General features: G+C 39.1%; 5 protein-coding genes and 1 long non-coding RNA gene across 6 annotated transcripts; 2 read left to right on the forward strand and 4 right to left on the reverse strand.

Annotated features, from left to right (window-relative positions):
• Positions 1–1,142: 1,142 nt before the first annotated feature.
• On the reverse strand, positions 1,143–2,507 carry LOC111985209 (uncharacterized). The gene has a single exon (XM_024016857.1). It carries the CDS (start codon positions 2,505–2,507, stop codon positions 1,143–1,145), a length of 1,365 nt encoding a protein of 454 aa, XP_023872625.1.
• A 1,374-nt stretch (positions 2,508–3,881) lies between these two features.
• On the reverse strand, positions 3,882–4,586 carry LOC111985208 (uncharacterized). The gene has a single exon (XM_024016856.1). The coding sequence runs from the start codon at positions 4,584–4,586 to the stop codon at positions 3,882–3,884; it is 705 nt and encodes a 234-aa protein (XP_023872624.1).
• Positions 4,587–4,616: 30 nt separating this feature from the next.
• LOC111985207 (uncharacterized) lies at positions 4,617–5,465 on the reverse strand. Its single transcript, XM_024016855.1, has one exon. It carries the CDS (start codon positions 5,463–5,465, stop codon positions 4,617–4,619), a length of 849 nt encoding a protein of 282 aa, XP_023872623.1.
• Positions 5,466–8,144: 2,679 nt separating this feature from the next.
• LOC111985206 (uncharacterized) lies at positions 8,145–8,564 on the forward strand. The gene has a single exon (XM_024016854.1). The coding sequence runs from the start codon at positions 8,145–8,147 to the stop codon at positions 8,562–8,564; it is 420 nt and encodes a 139-aa protein (XP_023872622.1).
• A 4,032-nt stretch (positions 8,565–12,596) lies between these two features.
• Positions 12,597–13,502, forward strand: LOC111985190 (STS14 protein). Its single transcript, XM_024016836.2, has one exon. It carries the CDS (start codon positions 12,812–12,814, stop codon positions 13,322–13,324), a length of 513 nt encoding a protein of 170 aa, XP_023872604.1. The 5' UTR covers positions 12,597–12,811; the 3' UTR covers positions 13,325–13,502.
• Positions 13,503–19,377: 5,875 nt separating this feature from the next.
• Positions 19,378–20,376, reverse strand: LOC136069054 (uncharacterized). Its single transcript, XR_010630347.1, has 2 exons — positions 19,688–20,376; positions 19,378–19,604 (listed from the first exon to the last, which is right to left on the reverse strand). It is a non-coding gene; the product is annotated as an uncharacterized LOC136069054 (long non-coding RNA).
• Between the last annotated feature and the right edge of the window lie 4,004 nt (positions 20,377–24,380).

Consider the following 24,380-nt stretch of genomic DNA (forward strand, 5'->3'; position numbering starts at 1 on the left):
CCACCTACTCGTCGATAAGAATCGAACCGAGGGTCAGGCTTCTGTCCTTAGAAGTAAATTAGGTTTCTACCTGCTCGGCGATAAGAATCGAACCGAGGGTCAAATTTAGAATAATGCCAATATGCCCGAACAAACATCATTTCTCTTATTAACAAAACATGTAAACACAAGACACCTCAACTTCAATGATAGTACTTTTTCAGATTGTGGACATTCCACGGTCTAGGCAATGGTCTCTCGTCTAGGTCTTCTAAGTAGTAAACCCCGATGCTGGCCATTGCGGTCACCCGGTAGGGCCCCTCCCATGTCTACGCCAATTTCCCTGCGCTGGTATCTCGCATGCTTCCCACAGCTCTTCTGAGAACCAAATCCCCAGCTATAAATTACCTCGTTCTTACGTCTCGGTTGTACCTCCGGGCGAGCTTCTGCTGATATTCCGCGAGCCGTATGGTCACCATCTCACGGCATTCTTCCAACTTATCTAAGCACCCCACCATCATATTGTCGTTTTGGGCAGGATCAAACCCCGCGATTCATGCACTGCATAAGCTTACCTTGGTTAGGATAACTGCTTCCGCTCCGTACGCGAGAGAGAAAAGAGTCTCCCCGGTGGATCTTCTGGGAGTTGTCCGGTAAGCCCATAAGACTTTGGGCAGCTCTTCGACCCAGTTCCCTTTCGCACCCACTAGCCTTTTCTTCAGCCCATCTACAATTACCTTGTTCACAGCCTCGGCCTGACCGTTGCTCTGGGGATAAGCTGGAGTCGAGTACTTATTGTTTATACCAAGTTCATGGCAGAATTCTCGAAACGCCCGACTGTCAAATTGCAATCCGTTGTCTGATATGAGGGAGTTCGGCACCCCAAACCTTATTACTATATTCTTCCATACGAATTTCTTCACATCAACGTCCCGTATGTTGGCCAAAGCTTCCGCCTCCGCCTATTTGGTGAAATAGTCGACGGCCACAAGCACGAATCTTCGATTTCCCGTCGCACGGGGGAATGGGCCGATGATATCCAGGCCCCACTGTGCAAAAGGTCAAGGACTACTGATCGGGTTCAAATGACTGGCAAGTTTATGGATTAAAGGGGCATGCTTCTGACACTGTTCGCATCTAAGTACATACTCGGCGGCGTCCTTCTACATTTGAGGCCACCAAAACCCTTGAGTCATTGCCCAGTGCACCAATGAACGTCCCCTCACGTGGCCGCTGCACACCCCATCATGTAGTTCTGCCAAAAGCTTGCCCACCTTCTCTAGGTGTAAGCACAACAGGTACGGTCCTCTATACGATCTTCGGTACAAAGTTCGGTCTTCAAACAGACAATACCGAGGAGCCATTCTACGTACCTTGCTGCTCTCCTTTTCATCACCTGGGAGTCGATCTTCTGCCAGAAAGTTAATGATGGGGTCCATCCAGCTCGGCCCAAGGGTTTTGACGGCTGCAACTTCGATCCCCGCACTTTTCGAACCATTCGACACCTTAACGCTCGGCTCCGAAACCAACTCGACTTTAATTAGCCGAGGTATTTCTTCAGCTACCGACGATGCCAGCATGGCAAGGGAGTCAGCGTGTCTGTTTTGAGTCTGGGGTACTTGGAATACCTTGATCGTGTTGAAGCTGGACATAGCCTGTTTCACTCGTCCGAGGTATGCTTTCATCCGAGGGTCCCGGGCTTCGAAACTGCCTTGCACCTGATTAACCACCAGACGCGAATCTGAGTATATTTCCACCTCCCGAGCACCCAAGCTTGAAACCGTCCTTAGTCCAGCCAAAAAAGCTTCGTATTCTGCCTCATTGTTGGATGCCTTGAAACACAACCTAAACGAGTGTTCCAACCGTATTCCTTTTGGGGTGATTACAACGACCCTCGCACCGGCCCCCGTGTAACTTGATGCACTGTCCACGAACATCTTCCATGGGTGAACCTCTAGTCGGCAAACTATCTCCATACTCCCCTTTGGCGAAAACTCAGTGATGAAATCCGCAAGGACTTGCCCTTTCACCGAGTTTTGTGGTCTGTACCGTATGTCAAACGAACCAAGTCTAGTTCCCCATTTTGCTATTCGGCCCGTGAAGTCTGACCTTTTCAGTAACGATTGTAAGGGATACTCGGTCAAGACGTATACCGTATGAGCCTGAAAGTAGTGCGGCAGCTTCCTGATGGCGTGTATTAGGGCCAATACAAGTTTTTCCAGGGGTAAGTATCTCGTCTTGGCATCAACCAGAGTCTTGCTAATGTAGTAGACGGGCTGTTGGATTCCTTTGTCCCTTAGTAGCACAGCACTCACAGCGTGTTCGGATACTGCCAAATACATGAACAGATCCTCTCCCGGTTCTGGCGCTGTAAGCATAGGTGCCCACGCCAAATAATCCTTAAGATCCATAAAGGTTTTGTCGCACTCTTCACTCCAGCGAAATCCAATCCACTTCTTCAACAGCTGGTAAAACGGTCGGCAGTGGTCCGCGAATTTGGAGATGAATCGGTTAAGGGCGGCTAGCATCCCGGTTAACACTTGTACTTCCTTTGGGCTGCTCGGTGGCTTCAATCTCCTTACATCTTCAATCTAATTGGGGTCGACCTCAATTCCCCGGCTAGTGATTAGATACCCCAGGAATTTTCCCGCCCCTACACCAAATGCACACTTCTCGGCATTAAGACGCAACTTGTGCCACCAAAGGACCCCGAATACTTCCTGAAGGTCTTCCATATGCCAGGCTACCTACTTGCTCTTCACCACCATGTCGTCAACGTATACTTCAACCGTACGCCCTATCATGTCTCGGAACATCCTTGTCATCATTCGTTGGTACGTGGCCTCGGCGTTCTTTAGTCTAAAGGGCATCCTCGTATAATGGTAATTGGCCTCCGAGGAGATGAATGTCGTTTTCTCTTGATCCTCGGACGCCAAGGCGATTTGGTGATACCCCTGAAAAGCATCCAGGAAGCTCATCCTCAGGTGCCCATACGTGGCGTCCACTAGCTAATCAATTTTTGGCACGGGGAAGGGATCTTTTAGGCATGCCCGATTCAGGTCGGTGAAGTCCACGCAAACCCTCCATTTGCCGTTCTTCTTTTTCACTACTACGGTGCTAGCCAGCCAATCCGGGAAGAATATTTCCCTTATTACCCCAGCATCTTTCAGTCTTCGGACTTCCTCATTCACAGCTTGTACGTGCTCCCAGGATGATCTCCTCGGCCTCTGCTTCTTAGGAGTGAACAGGGGGTCGACCCCAAGTTTATGGACTATGAACTCGGCATCTACCCCCGGCACTTCATATGGGCTCCATGCAAACACATCCACATTCTGTATTAGGACCAGCAACGTTTCTACCCTTTCCTGATCATCCATGCTTTCTCCAATATGGAAGTACTTGTCTGCATCCAGCAATACCTTCACCTTGACCATCTTCTAGACACATGCGTCCCCCTTCTCCCGTGAATTCTGTAATTGCTATAAGGGGATTCCCGACGAAGGGCAACTACGCTCGGCCTGCTCCTTCTGGTCGGTCTGCTCTTTCTTGCAATTGACTACGGCTACCAAGCATTGCCTGGCTGCCTATTGGCTCCCTCGCACCACAGTGATACCATGGTTGGTAGGAAACTTCACCTTCATGTGCAGAGTAGATGGGACAGCCCCCATCGCGTGTATCCACGGCCTTCCTGGTATACCCATGTATGGAGAGAACGAGGCAACCACTATAAACTTCACCACTACCTCCTTGCCTTCCATATTGACGGGCAGAGATATCTGCCCCTCAGGAACCACCACTTTACCGTCGAATCCAACCAACGGCGTGCTATACTTCGAGAGATCCTCATTCTTCAACTCGAACCCCCTGAATAGGTCCGGGTACATAACCTCAGCGCCACTTCCTTAGTCTATCATTATTCTCTTCACAACGAAACCTCTTACGCTGGCCGTGACTACCAACGTGTCATCGTGCGGTTGAATCGTCCCTTCCAAATCGCTATCGTCGAAAGCAATCGGCTCTTGGGTCGGTTTTATCTTCTTCACGGGAGGCGGCATGACTGAGCTTCCTCCTGTTGAGGCCACGATCAACATCTCCTTTACTCCAATTATAGTGAGGCCTTTAGGGACAACGTGGATGACCTTGATTATCCCAAGAGGAGGTGGAAGGAGGTTCCCTCTCTGTGGGGCGCCTTGCCCTATCCCACGGTCTCCTGCGTCCGACACAAACTCCTTTAAGTGTCCGGCCTTAACCAGCTGCCCGAGATGGTCCCTCAACACTTGGCATTGCTCGATTGTGTGACCCTTATCCTTATGGTAAGTGCAATACAAATTCTGATTCCTTCTAGACGGGTCTCCTCCCATCTTGTTCGGCCACTTGAAGTACGATTCATGCTTAATCTTGTCAATGATCCTATGCACTGGCTTTTTAAACGTTAAATTCACCTCCCCCACGTGTGCTTCTGGTTCCTGTATCCTCAAGTTTCCCCAGACTCTGGGCAGATAGATGTTTTGACGAGGGCGATTAACCACAGGCGCCTTTCCCTTGCTTTGGAGCTGGTCGTCCTCCAACCGTTTGTATTCTTCGTTGCACCTCATCAGCTGCCTCATGCCTTCGAGGGGTTTCTTGGTCAACGATTCCTAAAGTCTGGAGTCCTCGAGCAGGCCCATCCTGAAAGTGCTTGCAGCAATCTTTTCATTCCCTCCGTCGATCTCATTGTAGAGCTCCCAATACTGGGCAGTGTAGCTACGAAGTGTCTCCCCCACCCTCATCTTCATAGACAATAACGCATCCACTGGTTGTGGAACTCGGCTGCAAGTCACAAATCGTATTCCGAACTCCTGTATCAACTCGGCGAAGTTATAAACAGATCCCTTCCGTAACCGGTTAAACCATCTCAGTGCAGTGGGGCCGAGACTTGAGGGAAAAACCTTACACATTGACGCGTCATTGTGGGTATGCAAGGACATCATCTGGATATAGTGGCTGACGTGCTCTACAGGGTCAGTTTTACCGTCATAAGAGTTGAACGGGGGTCGCACGAACCTGTCCGGCATTGGTGCCCGCTCGATGCCAGCCGAAAACGGTGACCTCACAGCTTTTCGTAGTGCACGGCTCATCGTATCCATGGCTGCATTACGGGGCCGTCGCTCTTCTAGGGAATCTGAGCCTCGGTCTGCATATCCCCGTGACTGCAAATGATCCCGGCGGGCTTGGGATTCCCGCGAACGTGAACGTTCCCTTCGCTGACGAGATTCCCGTGAATGGGATCGTTCGCGGCGATGGTCGGATCTAGATTGATTGGACCCTGTCCCTTGATGATTATCCCCGGAATCAGACCTTCTCCCCCAGTTATCCCAGTCCCTTCTACGATGCATGTTCTCTGCTTCCAATTCTAAATCTCTCACCAACCTACGCAACCGTTCAAGCTCTTCGTCTCTGTCGTCGTGCTGTCTATGCCCTGACGCTACTGATGTAGTTTGTTGCATTTGGAAAGATCACTCACCGAGACCGGACCTCTCTTCATCCCGTTCATGATTCCTATCTTCGAGCCGCTTCTGCCTCTATTCTGCTAAGAAGAACCCCGAGAAGACCCCGTCGAACCACCTTCTGCACCACTTATGGAATGTCTCCCGGCCATTCCCTCGCGTGAGTCTCTTCGGAACCATGGCTTCGTAGGAGATTCCCACAGATAGCGCCAATTGTGCGCACCGAAAGCGAGACCGCTGGGCTGGGCTAGGACTCACTTTGGCTGACAACTTATTTGTGTGGTGGGCTTGGGCTTCCTACACTGGGTTGTTCTCAACACTAAGACCCAATGAGGTCACTTTTCTCTCTTAACCTGCCTGAAACGCTCCCCCTTTTTACTGTCTGTTTCTCACTCTCTCTCTCACTCTCTACTTGGCTTCTTTTTCTCAACCTTCAACAACCTCTCCTCGTCCCTCTGTTCCTCCTATTTATAGCTCAAACTTTGTGGAGTGGCTGTGATTATTTTCAGGTTTAGTGCCCCAAGCGGTCCAATGCTATCATTTATAAGTGGGTGGTTAGGTGGTAGTGGGAGGCGGTGCAAGTGGCCTGGGAACTTGTTTTTACCCTTCTGCGGGTATCCTCGGCAGAGGTGCTGTCGGAGGAGCCGCCGAACATGCAACGGACAGGGCACCTGTTGGTTGTTCATATATGATCGGGGAACGGCACAGACGACTTGCCGAGAAACTTTGAAGTGGTACATTATGGGCCCGCGACTTGTGTGGCTGAAGGATGGGGTTCTTGGCAGAAAAGGATCGCGGCCCATGGGCCATTCACCCATATTGGGTCCCCAGGCCTAGATGGGCTCTGGCTTAGAGTGCCGTACAAAAACAAAAGCAAAACGGCGTCGTTTTAGTGGTTCTAACGACAGCAATAACTGAGCAGTAACAAAGCCTTGAATTGACAAAAAATTGAAAGCTAAGAGGACTGAATTAACAAAAATGAAAGTTAGAGCATTGAAATAAAAAATGGTGAAAGTTAGAGGGTCAGTTTTGCATTTTTGCCTAATAATAATAATAATAAATTTGTCTAACTCATGGGTTCAACTCGACCCATGTGGGTTGTGTTGAACTTATGTGATGGGTTGAGTTGGGTTAAATTTTTTTTGATGTACCGTAATGGGTTGAGTCAAAAAATCCTCTTAATCCGACTCATGTACATCCCTATTTTAACACATGAGTGTGGTGTCCTCAATTATATTTTCAAATGGATGTCCTCCCATAGTAACGATGTACACATCATGCAACACGGTTTGGTATTTTGGGAATATAAATACAACAAAGAGACAAATGCAAAAAAGCATTTTAGTAAAAAAGAATTGACATTCTCCAAACTTGATAATTTAGTTTACCTAGTTATTGAGGGAAGGAAGACCCAACTTTGGCTATGTGTAGATTCATGGGGGAAAAAGTCTTGGCCATATATGTGTAGAAATTTCTTTTATATTTTCTCTCCTATTATCAAACTTAGAATTTAAAACTCCATGAAAGTTACAACTAGATTATAATGCCTGTTGGTCAAGATTAAAATTATAAATAACTTAGCTTGTTTTTTAGATTATAGATACAATTACAAATTTTTAAAATTTTTAATGTAAGTTAAATAATTTAAACAAAATAAATCAATAAAAAATTTCATCACATTATTAATATTTAAACAAATATTGACTATATCCATATGCGAAGCTAGGGGGGCCATGGTCCCCTAGCTTTTTCAATTTTCAATTATATATATTATTCAAATCATAAGAAAGTACAAATTATAGAAAAATGTAATTATTGGCCTCCCTCATATTTTAGAACTTTTAACTCCTTAATTCTTTTGAATTAGTCCAAAACACAAGTTATGTACATTGTGTAATTATTATGGTTTAGGATAGTTCCTATATATATATATATATATATATATATTTAACTTGGCCCCTTGGAAAAATTTTCTCGCTTTGCCCTTCCGATATAAATTGAAGTATTCATAATGTAACAAAATTCGATCAATTCAGATATAAGATAATAAAAATTTCATACTTATTAGTTATTACATTTTTTTTTTTTTTTAAGTTTCAACTTATGACGTCCACTCTTGATGATAGTTTTTTATTATTAAACTAAGAAATCAATCGATTTTTGGTGTAAATAGAAATTATTCCAAATTTCTTATTATTAATTTTAACTGTAATCCACATTACACTTCGTACTAATAGGTGTAACCACTTTTAAAATTAATATTTTTTATAAAAAAATATTTAAATCTTTTCATATAGTGCAAATAATACTTTACAACCAAACTTATAGATAAAAATAGTTATTCCGCGATTATTATTTCTACTGCAGCCTTCATTCAATTCAATTGAGTGTCCTAAAGAATCTTAATTTCTAAACTTGTAAAAGTTATATCTTTCTTTCCTTTTGTCAATAAATTCCTTCTATTGGCCAAAAGTACAAACAAGTCTGTTCCAGAGGCTTGACCACGAATTTAGGCAAATATAAACTCCCTCAGTAAAGATCATAACCCACGACTCTTAATTGAACCTACAGAATTTATTTCAATAAAAATATGACCCCCCAGACCCAGCCAAACCACAACTCTATCCAAAACCTCAAGACTCTCACAGCCACACACAGCTGAGAATCATAGTGATAGACATGGGTGGCTGTGTTTCATCTCCAAAAACAAAGACAAGTAAAGGCAGTATTGGTGGACGAGGAAAACAAGTAAAAGCAGATTGCAACAAACAAGAGGATGAGTTATCATCCGCCAAGACCAAGAGCAAGACAACAAAGGTGATTCACATGGACATGGATGGTTGGGTCCAAGAATTGAAGCAACCAATCCAAGCCAAAGCAATCACTTCCCAGAACCCAAACTGCTTCCTCTGCAGCTCCGAGTCCTTGTCCATTGGCACGTGCGCACCCCACGTGCCCGACGATGAGGATCTACAACCAGGCCATATTTACTTCCTCATGCCATTGTCTCGGGCCCATCAGCCTCTCTCACTCCCTGACTTGTGTACTTTTGCTATAAAAGCCAGCTCTGCTCTTCGTGCCAACGGTGTTGACCTTTGACTTTTCCTCAATCAATTAGTCGTTATTATTAGAACTTCATTTTCCCATAAAATTTAACCAGGTACTTCAAATCAAGGCTCTTTTGTTTTGTATTTTTAATTGTCAATACGAATGTGGCATTGCTAAGGTTGGTTTAGAGAGTCAGCGAACACATTAGATCTGTTTTGTCACATCACTTTCCCCGAAGAAAGTTTTACTAGTCCATAGAAATGTGAGGGAGGTATAGCTATAGCTAGTTGGAGCGTTGGATTTCGTATAAAATTTGGTGCACCTGCTGCTGCCTTTATATAATACAATATGGTACAGTGCATTTTTTAGTACTTTTATAATTGCAAACAGGATAGTTAGTGGCTTGGGTCCATAGTTTTTGCATTAAATCCGTTTAGATATGGATACATGTCAAACAAACACTTGTTATATGTTCACAAAGGAGCGCTAAACCCAAAATTTACCTGACTATAGTCATAGTGCAAGTGCAACAACTCTGTATCTAGTTCTAGGATTTGTGCTGCTGTAGGTACATAGAAATTAAAAGCACCATTATATTGGAAACACTAGAAATTGCAATGTGGGTGAGATTTGAGAATAGGCGCAATTAGTAATGCAATAGCAACTATATTCCTTGCCCGCCAATCATGGTAGTAATCAATCCAGAACTTGTCTGTGTGAAAGAGGCGGTTTATCTGTTTATGTGATGTAATTGTGTAGCTTGCAAATTTTTGCATAAGCAAAGGGTTTAGATTCTTAAAAACAATATTAATATTCAATATCAAGGGCCTGTCCAAATTCCAAACTAAACATTCACAATAGTGGGGCTAAAAATTTAACTATTTGGCAATACAAAATGTTATTTTATCTATTTTACCTACACACATACTGCAGCAGTGAATCTATTTTAGATTTTAACATAATAAAATAATATAAACATCACAATAAAATAAGATATCTACTATAATAAAATAATATATTCACCATACACAACCATCACAGACATGCATATAACTGGGCTAGGAATAATTTTTTTTTTTTTAGCTCTAAGCTACAATGCACATTCATAAATAGATGTACACTATATCAATGAAGAAAAAAAAAAAAAAAAAAACTTTAACTTGTATAGTTATTTTTGTGTTTTGTTATAACTTTTTAGCTCCACTCTAATGGATTAGCTAGTAGACCACCGACGTTCGTGGGACACCTCTTGAGTCTTGTCTTGATGACATTTGAGCCACAGTCACATGTTTGAATGCTGTTTTTTTTTTTTTTTGGATAGGATGTTTGAATGCTGTTAACACCAAAGGTTCACTTCACCTTGGAGCAGGAACTGTATATATGAAATGACATGATTGTGAATGTGTACCCAATACTAATGGATTACTCCAGAAACTGCCCAAATCGAAATCCATTGGTACACCCAATCTGAATTTCCACATGGGCACGCCACAAATTTGCAACTTGCACGATTGTATTTTCCTTTTGCTTTGTCTTTTTTTTTTTTTTTTTTTGGAAGTTAATTTCAATGTTCTATATGTATGGATCACGATCATCTTCCATTTTTTTTTTTTTATCATTTCACTTAATAAAGAGGATCCGGACTCGATGAAAACAATAGGGATATTTTTTACAAAATCTAATACAATTATACATCATGATCAATAGAAGCTATGAAGATCATTTTAAAGCTTGGGAAATAGTTAACTCTATTCCTGCCAAGCAGTTTCTGCGGATCCCAGCCGAACTAGGATGGTTTAAATGGAATTTTGATGCAACTTGTGTTTGTAAAGGTGATGGAGTTTTGCTTCAAGTGCATACAAAGATTGAAGCCTCTGGTGACCCCGTATGACTGAAGCTAGAATTGCATGGCTAGAATTCAATTCAGCCATGGGAATGGTCATAGGTATGTGTGTGTTTTGAAGGAGACCCACTTAATAGTATCAAAGCTCTGAAGGAGGACTTGGTAGATGTGCATTGATGAATTCAAGACCTCATTGCTAACATCAAACAGTTACTTTTGTGCGTTGAGATTTTTTTTTTTAAATTTTATCATAGCCATTCAAATTTTGTAGCCAGCCGGGATTTGTCTCTTTCTGCAGAAGGGTTTATTGCTATCTCTGTCTTCGCCTCTTGGATATACAACCAAGAGAGGAAAGATAGTCTGGGCCCATTTGCTTCTTTTGATTCATATAATCCTCTGGTTCTTTCGATAAATTGTTGTTTATTTAAGAAATTTTATAGGGCACTTTTCCCCGTTTGATTAAGGGCAACCATGCCTCAAACTTTATAGTCAATTATAAATTAATGATTTAAGGATGGTAATATTTAACACAACTTGCAAACAAAAAAAAACAGTTTTCTACAAGTTAGTATTTGGTGTAAATGGATTCATATTAAAGTTGAGTCAACTTGACACAATTAATAAATAGGCAACTTCCTATTTGACTTTCTTAACTTGCAATCCAATTAAAATGATCTGATTAGTTATTCTTGTTAAGACAAGTTGACCGCTCTTAACCAATTTAAATAAATGATAAAATTTAAGTACAGTACATTAGGTGTCGTTTCTTAGGTTTTCTTTTTAAAATTCAGCCATGTAATTACTTAATTAAAAAATACACTTCATTCTTATAAGAGAAAATTCACATGATAGAATCTTAAAAAGAGAACCTAAAGAATATGACCTAAATACTGTATCTAAGTCTTACTTTTAAATAAATGCTATTTTTAGCTAATATGAACTTGAGCAATTAAAAAATCTTAATGGTTTATATTGATAAAATCTCAAGTGAATCCCTAAAGTCTTAACTCTTTTCCACACACAAAGAAAAGAACTCTTATTTCCTCAAACTTATCAAGTGAATCCCTAAATCTTTCTCAGCCTAGGCTTCTGGCTAAGATCTAATATATTCTAGTCAACTTTTAAAAAAGAGGAGGAAATTTAAAAAAAAATAAATAAATAAAATAAAATAAAAAGTCATCCAAGCATTGCATTGATAGGTGATGATATTATTATAGAGAAATCTCGCTAGCAGAGCCAATTGCAACCACAAGGTCGGACGTAACTTCAACTCATTTTGGGCCCAAAATTACTCTATTTTTAATGTGTTACACTTGAGGTCCATAGGGGTGTCCAGACCCAACCCACACTCGCCGGACCGACCAAACCGCCTGATCTCCACCCGATTTCAGCCCGAACCGACGCTCCTGTCAGTCGGTTACGGGTTTTCGCACCCAAGACCCGTTGCCGGCGGGTCGAGTGGCGGTTTTCTTCTCCAAAACCTGAGCCACTCGACCCGACCAATGTTCTATACAAATCTGGCCAACTCCGGCAAGATCAAGCTTAGATTCGAGGAGATCTGGCAAGATCTCGACCGTATTTGGTAAGATTGAGCTTAGATTCGAGGAGATCCAGCGATATCGAGCTTAGATTCAAGGAGATCCAACGATATCGAGCTTGAATTCAAGTAGATCCGGCGAGGTCGAGCTTAGATTTGAGGAGATCCAGCCAAGTCCCAGCAATTTTTAGCCAAAAAATGCAGAATCCGGCGAGTTTTTCCAGTTTCCGATGACTTCTTTTTTCTTTTTCTTTTTTTTTTAATTTATTTTGATGCTTTCTTTATTCCGGCGACCCGCCTGACCCAACCGACGTTCACCCTCAGGCTGAAACCAACTCGACCGATTTTTCTGGCGGGTCTAGTCCGGGTTCCTCCACCCGACGTCGGCGGGTCGAGTTCGAGTTGGGTCCAAAACCGACCCAGCTCAACCTGTGGACAGCCCTACTTGAGGAGCTAAGACTTTAGTCCAGCCAGAATCATAAAACAAACAAAACGTAACCTTTCAATCCACGCTCGCACTCATTATTTTGTGCATGCAAAAATTATAAATGCATGTCACATGGGGCTGACTCTTTTTCTATTGATAAAAGTCAACAATCTCACGTGCTTCTGATGCAGAAAAAAATAAATCCTACCGATTTCATCCATAAAATAGCACCAAAACCCATAATATCCGCACCCCAAACATGGGCTAGCACTGTCCCAACTCTTTAACTCTCAACTCCCGTAGTCCCATGCCTATGACCATTTCTGTTTTTGACCAAATAACCCTTCATCCCATAGTGAATTACCTTAAAAACAAGGACAAACTAGTAAAATTATCATGACCCATATCCACATACCTAGCCAATGCATCAAGCATGTCTTTAAATAATTGAACTCCACCATTGATAAACCACATTTTAGATCCAAAAAAACATGGCCTATGCTTTGCTTGTAGTTGTACTCGTGGCTCTAGCCATATGTCAAGGCTCAGCACAAGGTTCAGGACCTTCACAGCAGCCTAGTGCAGCAGCCAAAGGGTACCTGGATGGACATAACCAAGCAAGAGCAGAAGTTGGGGTTGGTCCTCTGAGTTGGAGCGAGCAGCTAGCCAATGCCTCAAGCAGACTTGTGAGGTACCAAAGGAACAAAATGGGTTGCAAATTTGCAAACTTGAGCAGCAGCAAGTACGGTGCAAACCAGTTGTGGGCTAGTGGTCAAGCCGTGACACCGCGCATGGCGGTTGATTCATGGGTGGGAGAGAAGAAGTACTATAATCACACTGACAACTCTTGCTTGCCGGATCACAGGTGTGGTGTTTACACTCAAGTGGTGTGGAAGAACTCTTTGCAGTTGGGTTGTGCTCAAGCTTCGTGTGCAGACTCCTCTAGTTTAACCATTTGTTTCTATGATCCTCCTGGGAATGTCATAGGGGAGAGCCCTTATTAGAATATTTAGACCCTTTTTTCTTTCATCTTGTTTTTGTTCTTTTGTGTAACCTCTAGCTATGTCAAATAAATCTTTGATCTGTTGGCACTGATAACAATTGCTCAAAAAATCTTTCTTAACTGTGTTTGTTTGGATTGTGATTTGAGTGGAATGAAATGGCTGAAATGTTGTTTACTCATGAATTTGAGTTATACGACACTAGTGCACAACCTGTGTGTGACTATAAATGAGCCTTAACAAATTGACATTGTGTTGTACATATATAACTTCACCGACAAATGTAAACAAAAACCATGCTGTCCTCATTTGACTGCCAGCCATCAGACACAGGTACAGATAATAATTAAATCCAGTAGCCGGGCCATCACACACGGGCAGATGATATGATAATAATTGTTTGTATCTAGAACAAACCCTCACGGGGCAAGAACAAACCTCATTTTCTGTTGAATAGGTTATAGGTCTAGCACATTCAATTTTTTTACACTTTTTCACAATTGTTAACTTACTTTTGTTGCAATTGATGTATAATATTTATTGTGTCACTAATAGACTTATATAAAAGTGATGTTGTAATCATAACTTACCACCTTAAAAATTAAAATATTGAAAAAAATTAATATATCTCAAACAATGTTCATTTTTTTTTCCTTCCTTTTTTTGGGTTTCAAGGGATTCAGTCACTGAAAACAAGTGTGTGATCCCCAACCAAAAAAGGAAAAGGTGTTCCCATGATTGAATTCATGAGGCCAGAAATCAAATGGAGAGAGTTTCTCTATTAATAAAAGGGAAAAAAAATGATGAAATGCCCTCAAGGACTTGGGATCTATTTATAGACACCCTTTCATATATAGTTGATAGTTGCACTCTTTAGAAGAGTTGTAACCATCAACAAATATAAACCGATGTAGAGCTATTATTAATATAAATGAAATAAGGGACAAGAACAATAGATATGAACATGAGAGTATGTATTTAATATATATCTCAAGTGGTCATCCACTCTTTCATATTGCCGAAAGATACGATTACTAGTTTTGCTATTGAATACCATATATTTCTTTACAACAAAGCTATCATTTATATTTAGTAGGTCAGGTGGGTTTAAACAAGGTTGTCAAAATCGAGATCCTAAGTAAGATTGTGTAAAGTAGGTGGGATCGTGAATCGTGAATCGTAAGATTTTACATTATTTGAGAAAAAAAAAACTAAAAAAACAAATTGGTGTGTTAACATTTATAAAAAAACCAAAAATTTGCATCTATTTGATGTAATTACTATATATCATTAAATTCATTTGTAAGCATCATTTAAAGAGGCAAAAAATATCAAAACATGACACTCTATTGGGATGTTATTTTTCATTTGGATTCAACTGACACTCTATTTCTCTACATTAGAATAGCAAAACTTAGTCTATTAAGATGTTATCTTTTATTTGGGTCCAACTGAGTCTTTTGTCAAGTTGAAGAAGATTACAAGAAACTAGGATCGTTTGGGATTGTTAGAATCATACGATCGCAAAGATCCTTGAAAGATCCGGATCGTTTTGAACAGATGGGATTGTAACATCGTAGAATTGTAGGATCCAAATCAAAATGTTGACAACCATGGGTTTAAGAGATGTGCTAAAGCAATGAAATGTAATTGGAGGAGTGATATAGCACTAAGGGCCGATTTTTTTTTTTAATTTTTTTTTTTTTTAGAATCAGCCGAATTTTATTGTTGAAGGCCACATAACAAAAGGCCGAAATTGGGAACTGTATTGCAGTATATTTCGGTTGACACTTTTCCTAATTTATCTTCATTTCTAACAAGAGTCATATTTTCACTAACTTAAATAAAAAGTTATCACCACTTCTCTAAGAGCCCATTTGATTGGGTTGAAATAGGGAGGATATAAACTTAGGAAGAAAAAATGGAAAAAATGTGGAGTCTTTTGGCTAAAAATTGCAAAAAACGGATCGAGTTTATTAGTGTTATAGATATTATTCAAAGTTATTTGACAAAATGAGGAGAGAGATTGAATTTTGGCAACGGTTGCAAGAAAAAGTAGAATGTGTCATGGGAGAGAGAAAATTGAATTTCGGTAATGAGATTACCGAAATTCTTGTCCTGCCCGTGAAGTGCCCAAAATGCATGTGAAGGCCCAAAATGGAAACCAATTATGGTAATGGCATTGCCGAAAATGGGAGGGAAAAAAAAAAAAATTTGTGGCAACCAAGTTGCCGAAAATGGAGGGGAAAAAAAAAAAGATGCTACATCCACAGCATTTTTCACAACAAATTATAGGTGGTTAATTGTTATTGGTTCAAATTTGAACCTAACACTAAGATTACTTTTTTGCCCCAATAATAAGAATCAGTAACAACCTGCCACTTAGGATTTGTTATAAAAATATTGTGAAAATGTTGTGGACGTATCATTTCTATAAAAAAAAATTATGGTGCCAAAAGAGAAGGAAAAAAAAAAGTGGCAAATTGTTTTCCCTCTATTTAGGCAATGCCATTGCCACAAAACAATTTGCCACTCTTTTTTTTCCATTCTATTTCGGCACCACAATTTTTTTTTAGAAATGATACGTCCACAACATTTTCACATCATTTTTACAACAAATTCTAAGTGGCAGGTTATTATTGATTGTTATTATTGGAGCAAAAAAGTAATCTTAATGTTAGGTTCAAATTTGAACCAATAACAACTAACCACCAATAATTTGTTGTGGAAAATGTTGTGGACGTAACATCTTTTTTTTTCCCCCTCCATTTTCACAATTCTTTTTTTTTTTTTCTTCCATTTTCGGTAATGCTATTGCCACAATTGGCTTCCATTTCAGACACTCCCCATAGCATGCATTTTGGGCACTTCACGGGCAGGACAAGAATTTCGATAATCTCATTATCGAAATTCAATTTTCTCGCTCCCCTGACACATTGTACTTTTTCTTGTAATTTCGGCAACAAATTCAGTCTCTCTCCTCATTATCTATAACAACAATAAACTCCGTTTTTTGCAATTTTTAGCCAAAAGTCTCAAAAATGTGTATCTAAAAAACTCAAGTGAAAACCAACGCCTATATTTTGGACAAAATTGTCCCAGCACAATGTCGATATTTTTTTTGAACTTTTCTGTCTTTTTCTTCTTTATTTATTTGTCTTCTTCTGTCCTTCTTGGCTTTGTTTTATTCTTTAGTACTTATCTTTTCTTCAATTTTTTTTCTTTCATGCTTATCCTTTCTTCTTCTTTTTTAATTCTTTTCTTTTGTGCTCATTCTTTCTTTTCTCAACAGTTTTGGTTTTTTTTTTCTTTGAGAAAAAAATTTTGGGTTCTTGAACTTCTTATCCCCTTTTTTAATTTATTTAAATGAAGTAATCATTCATAAATAATTTGTTAATAAGGATGTAATGTATTATTATTGTTTTTTGTTTTACCTAATTGAGACATAATGGTAAATTTATACAAACTTTATTTTTTTATCATCTCGTTTTTCTTCTCAAGCAAACAAAAGAGCTTTTATCTCTCCACTTTTCTACCCTCTCAACCAAATACATGAAAGAAAACTAAGGTTATGTTTGGTAACAGTTTTTGTTTTCTATTTTTAAAAACTTGCTTTTGGGAATATAAAGAAAAAACAATTTTCTTGCATTTTTGAAATTAAAAACATGTTTGGTTAGTTGAAATCAAAAAAAAAAAAATTTGAAGAAAATAAATAAAAAATACAAAAATATGTTGTTATAAGAATTTGAACTCTAATGCTAACTTATTAAATAAGACAAATTCATTAAATCAAATGCGTGTTTTCTTTGACTTTTGAAAACTAGAAACTGAAAACAATATTTTGCATGTTTTCGGTTTTCTTCACAAATTGAATTTGGAAAACAGTTTTTATTTTCTGTCCATTTTGAATTGCCAAACAAGTTTTTTAGTTTCAAAAATAGAAAATTGTTTTTGAAAACAAAAAATAAGGGGTAAGGGGAAAAAACATATACCAAACATACCATAAATTTCTTCTATAATCTATCTTTCTACTTTTCTATTCCTTTCTCATTTCTATCCTCCCACCACTGGCGGCTCCATGTAGAGTCCAGGATGGTCACAGGGTCACCCTGACTTGGAAAAATTAATTATTAGGGATAATTACAGTAAACCCACCTGTGGTATAGCCCGTTTTCACTTTGCCTACATGTGTTTCAATCATTTACACTTTGCCCACCTAAACTTCAATTTGTTACCCATTAGTTACCCACCTCACCATCAGACGTTAGAAAAACACATTTTTATTCAAAATCAAAACATAACACAAATCAAAAACACAAACCCAGTCTTCTTTTCCTCATGAGCCCTAGAAACACGAAAATCCATTGTATTGAGTTGGGGTTTTGATTTTTTCTGATTATGCTTTCATGTGAGGGTGAGGTTCTAACTTTGGGTTGTCTCGAGACATTAAATATTCGAAGATAGATCATCACCAAGTACGACATTTCTGCTTTATGTGGGTTTTGGGGTTTAAAGTTTTGATGGTAGCTTTGATTCACAGGAAATTGATAATCAATGTCTTCTTCGAGTAGAAATTACTCAGGTTCAAGTGGGCATATGTGTACATATGAGACTTGTGTGCTGAGAACAAGTTTGACAGTGGATAATTTTGGGAGAAGGTTTCTAGATTGTAGCCAATATAAGGTAAGTATACTTTTTACTTAATCTAGTTTATTCACGTGAAATTGGAATGTGATGTGTTCAATTCAATTTATGAACAGGTTGGTCTCAAGTGTCCTTTCTTTAAATGGCTTGATAATCCCATTTGTATGCGTGGGAATGAAGCTGCCCATTTGGTGTAACAAAAGCTGAATTTACTGCGAAGTGAGCTACAACTTGCACATGAAAGGACAAAAGCAACTACCCAGACAACAGTAGAAGCTGTCCAAATGGCAGAAATTGCTCAAGACAGGGCATCAAAAGCCACTGAGAGGGAGAGAGAGTTTCGAGCTTCCTCTGTTCAAGCCAAGGAGATAGCAGCGAGAGATTTAAAGCAAGAGAGAAAGTGCAAAATTGCACTAATTCTGTCATGGTTTTTTTTTTTTTTGTTATGTTGTTTTCATGTTTTGGCTCAAGTGAGAATGTTGGAATGATGAGATTGAGTCTACCTAGTGGGTTGTAATATAAGCCGGTTCTTAATTGTATTGTAATAGAACTATGTAAGGTTTTTTTTAGAATGAGAACTATGTAAGATGGTAGATGTTGTTGGCTTGAAGCCATTTAATAATATAAGCTTTTTTAAGAGAAAGTGTATTTATGTTAGATGCTGTTGGTATTTTTGTTTTGTTTAAAGTGAATTGTGTTTTGTTGGATGCTGTTGGTTTTGGTGTTTTGTTGGATGTTGTGAGTTGTGTTGGGTTGTGCATAAAGTGCATTGTGTGAAGATAAATGTGTTGAAAATGAATTGATTAAAATTTAAAGTGCATGACAACTATCTGTCAACTTGCAAGAAAAGACAATAAATGCACACACGAACCTGCTATTCAACACATACACCTGCTATTCAACACATACACCTGCTATTCAACACATACACCAATCACATAAACAAACTCATAAATGAGCAACTACAATAATCAAAATAATAATTCTAAACACCTGTCATTAAGTTGGGAAATGGTATACATATGTAAGGTGGCATTGAATAGTCTTTCATTAACCACAAGTAAATATAAGGCATTTGGTACAATAACAACCAAAACAGTTGCACCTGCCCATTATTTACAAAACTTACAAAAATACAAAAAGTGTTTGAACAACTATATAAAAAAGTGTCTTGCCATTGTCTGTCATGCCATTGTCTACAAATAATATATAACTCTAACACTACGTAACCCTAATACATAACAACAAAAGTGTCTTGACTTAGTCTTCATTTACTGCCCTTGCCTTTGCCACCACAGCTAACCTTTCTACCTCTTATTCTACATGTTTGAATCTTAGCTGCATCACCCCTGCCTCTCAAAGCAGCTCCTCTGGTAGCAAGTGGTCTACTGTCCCATGTTTTTGCAGGGGTGTGTGGTAATGGCTGGCTTGAAAAGAACCAAAGAGCTCCTCTAACTATGTACTTGAAGTCTGAAGAGTACCACTGACTTGGGTTCTATGACCATGGAGCTAGTGGCTGTGACCCTGCTGCCTGGTTGGATGAGGATGAGGTCATAGTGTAAGGCTAATGTGTTGGTGGGTGCTGAGATGATGCTGGGGCTTGGGATCCTTTTGGTTGTGCAGAAGGCCTTCCACTTCCCTACAACCATATATGAGCATGTTTTTACAGTGTCAGTTATTGGCATTTTGCTTTTGAATAAAAAAAAATTTGTAAAAACTTACGAATTTTTCTTTCTACAATCTCTGTCTCCTCTCCCATGGTGTCTCACCAGTGACATTGGCCTTGCATCCCCTTGCATTGTGCTCTTCCTTTTGACACATTCCACACCTCATTGGCTTGTTTGCTTTAGGCACCTTATAGGGGTTTCTTGGCTCATCAGCATCTCTCTTCCTCTTCATGGGTGGTCTGCCTGATGGTTTATAGATAATAGGTGCAACAGGCTTGAGTTGGCCACTTGACATCCACTTAGACTAGCTAGGAATGAGAGGTATGGGTGTCTTGTATGTCTCCACCACATAAGCATCCTTGTATTAACATGGATGAGTGTAGTCTTCTAGTTTCTCACGATTTGTAAAAATGGCTGCAACTCCATGCTTGCAGGGGATTCCTATCAAGTCCCATGCTCTACAACTGCATGTCTTCCCTACTAAGTCCATCACATGTCTTTCCCTTTCATTGTCAACCTCATACACAAACCTCCCAGATGGTATTGCATAGAAGCCCTTAGACTCTAATTTTAACTCCTCCAATTTGTCCCGTATGCTTGGACACAACTTGCCATGATACTTTTCTATGCCAATCTTCTTTGTATACAGCCTGGTAATAAGCCTAACTCTGTTCCACTCCAGTATTGATAAGATGGGCTTGTCTCTAGCCTTCACAACCATAGAGTTAAAACTCTCACTCAGATTGTTTACCAGACAATCTATTAAAGTTCTTATAGAGAAGTGGGATCTGGTCCACTGTGCAGGCTCTATATCAGCCAGGTACTTCTAAGCTTCTTCATCCAAACTCTTAAGATGGTCCATCCCCCTCTCAAATTCCCTAGTTGATGTTGTGCCAACATACATCCATAGTACACTCTTCAACTCCATGCCCTTGTGGTTAACCTTAAAGTTGTTGTATATGTGCATTACACAATACTTGTGCTCCACAGTTAGGAATATAGTCTTTATTGCAGGTAGAAGGCTTTAATCAAGTAAGCAAGTATTCAATGTCAATAAACAAGCATATAAAAAGGTAAGCATGTTAGTATTCAAGTAAGGTAAACAAACAAGCATGATAATACCTTCTGCCTGTCACTGATGAATACCAGATTGAGCTCCTCTGGCTTGTCAATGTCATCTACATCCTGCTCCAAGAACCAGATCTAGCTGTCCTTGTTCTCTTGCTCAACCATAGTCATTGCCACTCGGAATATATTGTCATTTCCATCATTGGCAGTGACAGACAATAATTGCCCACCAAATCTACCCTTCAAGTGGCATTCATCCAGCCCAACAAAGGGTCTACAACTACCTAAAAGGCCAACCTTCTAAGCATTGTACTTAATGTAAATCCTTTTAAACTTGGGTTCTACATCCTCATTTTCCATTTCTGTTTGCAGAATCACCTTACTTCCTACATCTGTCCTCCTTGTCATTTCTGCATAATCTCTAAATAGGCCATACTGAGCCTCTTCATTCCCAGTAATTAGTCCCCTAGCTGCCTTTCTTGATCTATACACCAGACTAATACTTAAATCAACTAAAATCTTCTGCATCGCATGGCACTTAACACCTGAGACCTCCTAATTAGGATTCTTACCAAAATCCTCCAAATACTTGTTTGCCACATAAGCTGATGTAACTTGCCCATTTTGAAATGTTATGGGGCAAGTACACTCAGGATAAAGTGTCTTGATCTCAAATGTGCACTCTCCAGTTACCATTGAGGCATAACATCTCCATCCACAATTGTTCTTACAATGTACAAAAAATTTCTTCTTATCATTCAACTTCCACTTAATATCAATGTGATGCTGAATCACATACTCCCTCAAAGCCTTCCTAAATACCTTAGAGTTTGGGAACTTCATCCCTTTTACTAACTGAACATTTTCCATATCAGTCATTTCATTGAACTCCACATTGCCAGGCCTTTGCTCATCATCAGAACTATCCACACTTGCAATATCATCCTCTAAAGCTGGCTCAACCCACTCTTCATCTAAATCTATGTTTGGAAGAGGAACATTGCTTGGATCAGGTGTATCTGTGTTTGGCTGAGGTGTATCAGTGGTTGGAACAGTATTAAGCTCAAATGGCATTGTGTAAGGTGGAGAAGACTCACCAAAAATGTCATTAGCAAAGTCTTCTCCTTTCAAACCTTCATTCAACCAATTAAACTCCTCATCTAGACCATCATCCCCTGTAGCAGCTCCTGCACCACTCCTTACACCAGCCCCTACACCCTTATAGCAGCCCCTGCACCATCAGGAACTTCAACTGCAAGTGGAGCATTACCACTCTCCACATATAGTATGATGGTGTCTCTTGACCCTCCCTCATTAGGCTTGCACATGGGCACCACATCTTGATCATCTTGTATGAGCCTCAAGTTTTGCTCCAAGTTGCCCCCAGGACCTAAATAATAAACACTACACGGTTCATCAATCCCCAATTCCTCACATATACCTTTTATTTCAAAATAACTAAACTTATCAGGATCCCTATACACTATTTCAACTTTCCCACCAAAGTATTCTAAACTAGGGTTCCACGGAAAAACACCCTCATAATGTACCTCCAATTTCACTTCTTCATCATCCATTTGCAATAACAAATTACCATTTAACACGTATACAATTAACAATTAAAAAATTGTAAACAACAAAAGAGTAAACACTTGCATGTTTCTGTTTTGCTTTTGGGATGCAACACACATAGAGGGACCACATTTCTTGTTTTGCTTTTGATTCTGTTTTACTAAATAGCACATGCAAACACTAAAATTTAAACCCAATAAAAACTTGGGTCCACTGTGAGACACAATGACCACGACAGACAAAATGCCCATAAACAAACACAAATCCAAAGAACAGGTGGTCACATTTTTCATAAACATCAACAAACATGACCAATATTTTCATAAACATCAACACAATTGATTGATTACTCAAAAAATAGTAAAACAACCACAAGCCCAAAGTAAAAACTCAAATAGTGACTGGTTTTTTACCAGGATTTTAGTCCCTTGACTCGTTGCTCGTCTAGGTTCACATTTGCAGCACTATTACAATATCATATGCAGAATGTGGTGTCTACGGCGATTTTCATGTTTCTAGGGCTCGTGAGGAAAAGAAGAGTGGGTTTGTATTTTTGATCCGTGTTATGTTTTGATTTTGAATAAAAATATGTTTTTCTAACGTCTGATGGTGAGGTAGGTAACGAATGGGTAACAGATTGAAGTTCAAGTAGGCAAAATGTAAATGATTGAAACACAAGTAGGCAAAGTGAAAACGGGTCATACTACAGGTAGGTTTACTGTAATTATCCCTAATTATTATATATAAATTTTAAAAAAATTATGATTTTTTATCCTTAAAAAAAAAATATTTGGGATCACCCTAAATTTTTTTAAGCTTAACATAATTACACTTCAGACAAAATTTAGTAACAAACTTGGTTGTAGATTAAGACTACAACTCAACTCAATATTTTTTTATTGGATGTGAATTTTGGCATATCCATCATTGGATTACATTTTCTTCTTAAATTCTTCATATTTGCAAAATTTCAAAAAGATGAAATATTAATAGCTATGTCATCACTCAATTCTTTAAATTTCAAATTTTTGTTGTCTAAAATTATACATAAAAAATAAGTTTATAAATTAAATAGTAAATAACTTCTGATTGACATGAAATTTGACATGTGTTTTAAGAACATAAAGAACATATAATTTAACATTTAAATTTTCAAAATATGTAACTATATTAATTTGTTTAGTGAGAGTTGTAACCTTAGGTTACAGCTTAGTTTGTAGTCAAACTTTTCTTTAAGCTTTGATCCCTTAACAATATATTAGGTCCTTACAAATAAAAAGAAAAAGTCCAAGAAAATTTTTATGGAATTAAAATTTTGAAAAAAAATGTAATTTGCAGCATTGATAGCGAGACTATCATGCAAAAATTTCAAAATAAAAAAATTCAAAAAGGAAATTGTAAGACTTTATGTCTTTGTGTGTGTGTGTGTGTGTTTTATGGCCAATATATGAATTTCTATTTTTATTAAATTTTGTATAATTTAAGTTTCTTAATGACCACCCTGGAAAATATTCTTGGAGCCACCACTGCCTCCAATTTTTTTACCCCTCCAACCAAACGGATCTAAGAGACAAAGTAGAAAATCTAATGTGAGAGGGTACACCAATAATGTTATGTGTGATTCCACCCCTCTAATTCCAACATCTCCCACTTCATCATAAAATAACAATAGGTGACAAACTATAAATTAGCATAACACAGTGATACTAATTAGGCCAGATGTTAACTCTCATCTATGATGCATCATAGATCCACATAAGTAGTGGGTGACCTCTCTATACATGTGCACCATGTATATCACTCTCAAAAATGAACACATCCTATACAGATCTCACATCCATTTCGTTCTCTTTCAAGCGACCGACATCAGATACCAATGGTTTTTAAACAAAATCATTGATGGGAATATAGTTCGCACCCACGACTTCAGCCACATACTTTTGTGTGCCAACATAGATCTCACTAATATTATAGTAGATGTTAATCATTGGAGATATTTTTTTATACTTGAATACACTTTAAATTATTGTAATTTCCCACACACATATAAAGTAAGTAATAGAATGATGTATAGGCTAATGATATCTTTGTAACTCTTGTGATAGCCA

This window comes from Quercus suber, unplaced genomic scaffold (assembly GCF_002906115.3).
Source record: "Quercus suber isolate HL8 unplaced genomic scaffold, Cork oak 2.0 scaffold_149, whole genome shotgun sequence".
Classification (NCBI taxonomy): Eukaryota; Viridiplantae; Streptophyta; class Magnoliopsida; order Fagales; family Fagaceae; genus Quercus; species Quercus suber.